The following is an 8166-nucleotide window of genomic DNA, read 5'->3' on the forward strand; positions in this document are numbered from 1 at the left end:
CGCTCTCCATGCCCGTGGCAGGAGCAGAGTCTTCACCCTTCTTCCCTCCTCACTGCTCCCCTCCTGTTCTCACTCTCCAGGTGATGAGTTGTTCATGCTGTCAACATGTAAAAGCTGTTTTGAGAATCAGAGATGTCTAATGTAACAGAGCCTTTGCCCCACTGAACAGAAAACTTGGGGAAACCAGAGCAAAAGAAATTTCATTTAAAAAAAAAATATTCTCATTTCAGGCTGACTCCATCAAACTAATTGAGATTAAAAATGAAATGCATTAGTTTGCTTCTATGTCCCTCTCGCCCTCTTTTATCCAAGATAATTTGGCACAATTGACTTACTTTGCAGAAAACCTTCATAAATCCATTTTGAAGCAAAAGTAAAAAAAAAAAAAAAGTGACACAAAATCCAACCAGAGCCACTGACAGAGCTGCTGAGGAGAAGACGAATGTTTTTTTCTGGCTAATGTTTATAGCAGCCATCAGCTGCCTCAGTAAATTATGTACCTACAGATTACAGAAGGATCATTTAGCTCGTGGCAGGAACATACTATATAGTTGGTGATAATACAGAAACCTCTGCTTGAGAGGGTGAAAAAAAACCTCTGCTTGAGAGTCGAGCAAAAAAACCCCAACAAAACCAACTCCAACTTTCTGCCCAATTTCTTGTAAAGCGTCTCCTTTCCCCAGTCTGTTCCAGGCCACCAGAAGTGCTCTTTGCCACCATCGATGTAGACAAAAGTGTGTACGAAGTGGGTGAGGAGGTGGAATACACCTGCAGGCCCGGGTTCGCCCCCAACAACGGCCGGAGGAAGTACACCTGCCTGCCCACCGGCAAGTGGCCGCTCAACACGCTGCTCTGCCTGCGTGAGTGACACCCACAGAACCTGCCCCTCCTTCCCTTCCTTATCTGCAGACAACGGGGCACGAGGGGGGGAAGGGGCAAGTAACAGGGGGAGGATCTTCCCAGACACGTCCCACACTTTCCCCTAAGTGTCTGCTCCTGGATGGTGAGGGAGAGTGGAGTCAGACAAGGTGAACCTTACGCTGGCTCAGTACTTACACCCTAGCAACATATACTGCTTGATAACACCTGCATTTATTGTATCCCTCATTGTTCATTTTATCATTTCATTGCAGAGAAGTTATTTTCCTCAGTCAATCAAATGTTAAACATTATTTAATCACAAAAGCTTTGAAACTACTATGTTTTGATAGAAATGGAGAATAGCTCGACTTACAAAACAGGAGTGGACAAATGTGAAAGGCACTATGATCAACTTGTTTCCATTATCTTAACTTCATGCCTCATGAAGTAATATTATCCTTTTTTAAATCTTTGATTAACAGCAAAGAGATGTCCTCATCCTGGACGCTTGCAACATGGAAAAATTGATTCTATAGACAATCACTATCAGAGTTCTCTGAGTTTTTCATGTGAACCAGGGTAAGTATACCCTTCCTCTTGCTGTTAAATAAATAACCTAAATCACAATATTACCTTCTAGCATGAACTGCTGCAATACTGCAAGGCAGGGAACTTACAGAACTGCACAGAAAACCCCACCTCGACTTCCAAAACTAAAAATAAAAGGCATATCTTGTGATTCTCCTCCATTCAGTCTTGGCTGTAACATCCTGGAGCTTTGCTATGCCAAATCAATGTCTTACAGACAGGGAAACCATCAAAATAACAGAGATTTTATGCAAAGATTTATTCTGGACTACTTTCCCCTGCTTTTTAAATCCTCTTTACGACATCATGAGATGAAATCCTACAGCAGAGAGAAGATAATCTCCATCTAAGTTGTTATACTGTTAGGCTCTGGAGACTGAAAATTTTATTTCTAGGCCTTTCCAAGCTCAATAAATTAAAACATGAGGTTAATCCTAATTTGGTCCCTAAAGCAAATGCATTTTTACACAAGGCTACTTGGTAGCTTTAGAAATGAGAATGCATTTAAAGAAAAATAGTTATGGTAAATGCAGGGAAATACTTGATGGTAGCATGCAGTTCATCTTACCTGGGTAATTAATGAAGACACAATGCTTACCTGGGAAGGCCCTAGAGTTCACTGAGAAGTACCAACAGCCTCAGCTAACTCCTTCTTCTGCAAAACAGGAGCAAGATAAGGAATAAATAAATTCAACTATGACACCAAACTTATCAATGAGACTTGATTTAATTTTGCTACTTATAATTTACTGGTTTTCAGCTATGTGATACTGAAAGGATAGATACATGATTGATATTTCTTTAAAACTCAGAGTAAGTGCTAATAATGTAGGTACAGAGGATGGGAAAGAAGCATTTAGAGTGTGTTTGGAAATTAAATTGGGCTATCTGGCATCAAAATAAAATAATGCACCTCAGCAACCCTAGTTCTTCAGAGCACCGAGTTCTGTGCAATAGTTTGATCCTAATTGCCATAATTAGCTAGGAGTTCTTCCCAAGAAACCATAACATGTACATTAGCAATCACAGATAAGTGCTTACTACTTGCCTATATCCACAGTATCAACCTGTTGTATAAATTAATATATAAGGTAGACTATATAGTTGAAAAAGCAAAAAAAAAAAAGACTCTTAAGTGTGTTTATGAGGAATGTCCTTTACATCTTTTGGGGAAAAAAAAAAACCTTGATTCTTCTCCATGTTTAAGCTTTCTGATAACAAGTTGTTTTGTTTTCAGTTACAACCTCGTTGGGACAAGAACGAGCCAATGCATGGCAGATGGAAAGTGGAGTGGAACTGTACCCCAATGTCAACGTACGTGTTGAAATACTAAAGAACTACTCTGTCCTTGCTCTTATTACAGAAAGATTGCCTTACACTGCTCAGAATTGTGTATTCTTTTATTAAGAGGCTTCCTATAATGGTGTGCAAAATATGGTTAAGAACAGTCAAGAAGGATCCTGTATGTTTGGTTTTAGATATGTGGATTCTAGTTTGAGAGAAATAGAGTTTAAAGGTCTGCACAAAAGGCCAGGATCAGGGATGCTATTTACAGCTGGAGGTAAGATGCTTATCCACTCAAATTCATTCTCCCTGTGTATAAAAAGAGGATATTGTCATGGCTTTGGAACTGTTAAATATGGGTTTGTTATAATGTGTCCTGCATGAACATTTTACTGAAAAAGCAGTAACTGCATAATAGTGTCTGAAAAATATAGCAAAACCCATGAATTACATACTCCAAGGCTTCTGAGACTTTTAATCTAATCTTTTATTTTGTTAGCTAGCTTCTGTAAAGGGTGGTATGGCTTAATTTGGTTCTAAGCATGTTGCTCCTGTGACTCTAGTAGTAATTTGATCTTTAATCTTTAATTTCTATGAATGCTGTGCTTTTCTAGCGGTGACCTGTGCACCTCCCCCTCTCCCTGAATTTGGAGTCCTTTCTTACCGCCGCCTAAAGCCAGGAAATGTTTCTTATTTCCTGGACACAATTCTTTTTGAATGTGTCCCTCCTCTTGCACTGATTGGGAATGAGACAGCTACCTGCACGGCCAACGGGACCTGGAGCAGCATTCCGGAGTGCAAGGGTAAGGAGTTCACTTTAATCAGTACCTAAAAGTAGCCCCTAGAATTGTACATATAAAGTTACAGGAACAAACTTAATTACAATTGTTATTGGAAATAGGCAGTAGAATTATTCTGGGAGTCAGATTTGTGAATGCCAGGTGATTCCTAATGGGCAACATAGGATTGACACAATATTTGCTGCAGGTATAAAGGTTATCTAAACAAAACCCACTGAATGTAGTTCACAGTGGGGAATCAGAGCCTGGCCTCCACAGCACAGTGAGCATTTCATCCTACTTCATGCTAGGATTAATCTAAGAAGTAGACAGTCTTACCTTCAGTCCACAGGACCATTGTTTTCAGTGAAACTATGCCACATTTAAGTAGTTTCTGGATATAACCACAGATTGCAATACATATTAAAAAGAAGTAATATTTTGTTTGGTTTTTTTAACGATCTTTCCTATGGCTGTGTTTTCCTGTGCAAGAGGCTGAAATGAACCCCTCTGCAAGTTCTATGTGTTTTTTTGAAGTATATGGTGTGTCTTTTAGAACCGTGACACTGATAACACTTTTGTTTTGTCTTTGCACTGCAGTTGTGATATGCCCCACTCCAACAGGGATAGAAAATGGATTCCTAGAGCTTGTTGCCCGTAGAACCTATCACTACAACGAAAGTGTCAGCTTTGGCTGCCAGGCTGGCTACGTGCTGGAGGGACCCAGGCACTCCCGGTGTGAAAAGACTGGAAACTGGTCCACCAAGCCAACCTGTAAAGGTATACACCCTCCAAAACCACATGTCAAACTGAATTTTCCTAAAAGACCACCACTGAACATTGTGTGACATGATGTACGTGAGCTGACTTCAGCAATTAGCAAAGTAATTCTATTTTGTCTATTTCCTCTCCTCTTCCTATTTAACGCAATTAGAAATTTTACCAAAGCAAAATCTTCCTTCTTTCACAGGAAGATTTTTGACCCTATTTCTTCATCATTGTAATGCTAGCAGAACTTATTATATGTGCGTGGGACACATTGGTTTCCATTCCCAAATGTCACTTGTACAGATTTCTGATGTGATCTAATCCACCCACTTCTCCAGACAGAGCTCTGATTACCCTTCTATATTGCTTATAACTGGATTGTTTTACAGGACCATGTAAAATACCAGTTAAGAAAGCTGTAGTACTATACAATGGTGAGAAGAAAAGAGTTCAGAACGACCTTAAGGAAGGCATTCAGCATGGTGAAACCGTATCCTTCTTCTGCAAGAATAAGGAAAAGTCCTGTGCCTATACTGTACCTGTCCCATGCGTGGATGGCAACCTGACTCTCCCTGCCTGCTTCAAAGGTATGAGCTAACAGCTTCTCTTGGTGGAATGACAAATACTTGAGTGGGGAGGTCAATGTCATAGCTAATCTTCAAGCCCTACTTGACTGGCTAATCCGTCTGCCCTGTATTAAAATAATTTCTTCCTAAATGGAAGAAATCAACTGAGATAAGAGAGAACACACAGCAGACTCTTCTTTTGGCTACATCAGAGCCCTGCTCTAGCCCCTGTTCTGTCTTCAGAAGGTGTATTGAGAGGTGGCCCAGCCCAAACAAAAGGCCATAAGTAAAGTATTCCAGGATTTCATGAATCCTTGAATCAACATCCACAGGGAAAAGAGCCTGAATGCTCCTGGAGCCTTGAGAACCTGCTGGATTCACTTCCATTCTGGTGAATTTATTCCCACGTTATGCTGATGGGTAACAGGTTGGTTCTGGCTTTGGGCCACGAGTGCTAAAAAGCAGCTGACAGTTGTAGTGAGGAATTGATGCTGGAGGAGCTGGTTCATAGGCACACAGGTTTTCCGAATAAATAAACAGATTACATCCTGAAGTCTGTTAGCAAGAGGAAATACTTTGCATTTGTTTCATCAATATTCCCTGCACAGAATATTCCTTGTAAGTTTTATTTTCATTCTTAAGTGAAGGAAAAAAACACAGCCTCTGCATGATGAAAACATTTTTCCTCACATTTCACTTGGCTTCTGATGGATGTGGCTTAGCTTTCATTAAAAGAGTATGAAAATAGTGTATTTCTTCTAGCAGTTTTACAAAGACACAAGGATGGATTGCTCATCTAGCAGGGTCCACGAGATGTATTGTTTCCAGCCATCACATGTCCCAAGAATTTAACCCAAGTTCTTGTTTTTAACAGAACGTGGTTTTTTTTCAACTCTTGTGAAGAAGGACCCATCAGACATGAAACCATGTGAAGATCAATAATGAATGGAGAAGTAATATAGGATTAAATCTCTGCCTTACTGAGACAAAACATGACGTATAAGAGAGGAAAATTTAGGTCCTGTGAGTGTAAATTCCAGCTCTGGTCTCTATGTAAACACAGTTTCAGCTGTTCTCCCAACCACCACCCTCTCCCTGCCAGCCTCTTTCACAAGCTATGACACATTATTTCAGCCATTAGCTCTCATCCCCTTTTCTCTGCCTTCTCCAGACTCCCCACCATACTACTTCTCTTTCCATATTTCCAACATTTATGCAACTGTAAATGACTTTCTCAATTGTGGTTCCTTTACAATAAAGTAATTTTAGCCAACAGTATGTTCTTAATGAGTATTACCAATCAGCAACCAAATCCTTTAGCTCTTAACTGATTTGTACAGGAGGGTCTGAATCATTATTAATTAGCTGGGTTCTGATTCCATTGCTGCTCTGCTGTGATAGAGAGTGGACCTTTAATTGTAGATAGATAAAAGATCATCAGCTGAGGATTTTCCAGAATTCACCTAAATAGAAAGACTGAGATTTCCACATGAGTTTAGAAGCCACGTATCCAATCAAGGTTTAAATGTCAATAGCATCAGATAAAGGGATCTTTTATACACTTAAAAAAAAAAAGCTAAAGCTAATATGACTCTTCAGATTTTTGAGATTCTAGCTTCAGCTGAAACTTTTGTTTTAAATAATCTTAAACCATTGTTAATTTTTACCAGTGTTTCAATATTACGCAATGTAACTGACATTTTTTTTTTTAAAAAAGAAGATAATTGTACACCATTGAGCAACAGTAATGATTTCTGGTCATTAAGTAGCTTTGAAGTAAACTGTACTTTTAATTTGATTTATGATAGAGGCAGTTCACTGGTAGGATCCAGTCTGGCAAGTTTTGTGCGTATGTTTGTATTTCTATTCAGAAAAAAACAATTATAATTGCAACATACCAGAAAGCGATAGAGAAATATTTGTTGTACACTTATAATAAATTGTCATGAGTCATATGTGGTTCCCTCTGAAGTATAAAAGCCTTCTCTGTGATTAAAAGCAGAAGTAAGCTACACAGTAGGTAAGCTACTGCAGAACTTTTTAAAAGAGACATTTAATATTAAGATCAAACCACTTATAAGATGCTACAGTGACCATTAAAAGACTCTGAACACACTCCTATTATCTTTTTATACTGAAGCCTGCACATGAATATTTAATAGTATGACTGATATAATTTGTCCTTATACTTCCTATTTTTAAGGAGAGATTGAGGCGGATTTTATTAAGTATTTAATACTTTGTACTCATCAGCAATTTAATTCTCTAATGTAGAGCTAGACAGACAAATTCCCACTGGCAACCAAAGAGGGTATTTCGTTGGCACAGTGTGCTCTGTATTTTGGTTCCTAACATGTTTTAAGTGGGATCCTTGAATGATGGTTTGACTTGCAGGCCAAGATATTCACATCTACTTTTAACACATGCATAGATCAGCTGGCAGGAGCCCATCTGTTTGGAAATCTAGTCTAAATGTTGTGTGGCTACATCTCTGGGATCGGGATGTTCAGGACAGTAGCTGAGATACCAAACACAGTTTAATATTAACTTGTCTTTCACAGCAAAACACTGAGAAGTTGGCGTAAGTAAAGTTAGCACTCGCTGCCAAAGAAATGCTACTTTTGCACAAAAACAGTTGCCCCAGGAACATTCAGATTTTTTCTAAGCAAATTTTCCCAGTTCTACTTGCCTGTGCAGCAGGATAACAACTGATCACGTCAGCTTCCTGGCTGGGTAGGCAGCATTTGAATACTTGAAAGAATCACCCTTAGGAGCCAATGTTCATACGCTGAATTTATTATCTAGTCTCCTGAAGCAAGGAGAGGGAGAAAAAAAAAATGTGTGACCTGGTAAGTCTTTGAAGTAGGGAGATGTTTGTGAATCACAACTTTTCAGACATGAAAGATTTGCTTAGAAGGTCTGAAAAATAATGTATTGCAACTAGAGGTGTTCCAAAGGCTGGTACGAGTGAGCGAAACCTGCCTTTTTTTTTTTCCTTTTTTGAAAAGATGTTTGAAAGAATGCCTTAAGCTGTGCTCATGTTACTTGTGGCAACCTGCTGAGACAGTAACAGAGATAAGAGAACATGGTAAAATGAGATGAAAAAAAAAAGTACTGAATGTGTTTTACTTAAATGAACATATTTTTACAATTCAAATTGGAAATTTGTTCTGTATTCTGGTTGGCATATCTGCGTGCTCTGTAACAGTGTATCTGCAGTCATCTCCTCAGGAATCACAGAATGGGTTGGGTTGGAAGGGACCTTAAAGATCATCTTGTTCCAGCCCTGCTGCCATAGGCAGGGACATTCTCCACTCAAC

The 8166-nt window shown here is 39.2% G+C and overlaps 1 protein-coding gene across 1 annotated transcript in view; it reads left to right on the plus strand.

Annotated features, from left to right (window-relative positions):
* Positions 1 to 5788, plus strand: part of APOH (apolipoprotein H (beta-2-glycoprotein I)) — a 6386-nt gene extending 598 nt beyond the window's left edge. The window contains exons 2-8 of the mRNA XM_008937758.1: positions 684 to 860; positions 1344 to 1440; positions 2687 to 2763; positions 3348 to 3536; positions 4113 to 4292; positions 4670 to 4867; positions 5721 to 5788. Of these exons, the coding sequence (XP_008936006.1) occupies positions 684 to 860; positions 1344 to 1440; positions 2687 to 2763; positions 3348 to 3536; positions 4113 to 4292; positions 4670 to 4867; positions 5721 to 5788 (986 nt within the window). The remainder of the gene's footprint in view (positions 1 to 683; positions 861 to 1343; positions 1441 to 2686; positions 2764 to 3347; positions 3537 to 4112; positions 4293 to 4669; positions 4868 to 5720) is intronic.
* Positions 5789 to 8166: the final 2378 nt, after the last annotated feature.

This window comes from Merops nubicus, unplaced genomic scaffold (assembly GCF_000691845.1).
Source record: "Merops nubicus isolate BGI_N331 unplaced genomic scaffold, ASM69184v1 scaffold21130, whole genome shotgun sequence".
NCBI classification, from domain to species: domain Eukaryota; kingdom Metazoa; phylum Chordata; class Aves; order Coraciiformes; family Meropidae; genus Merops; species Merops nubicus.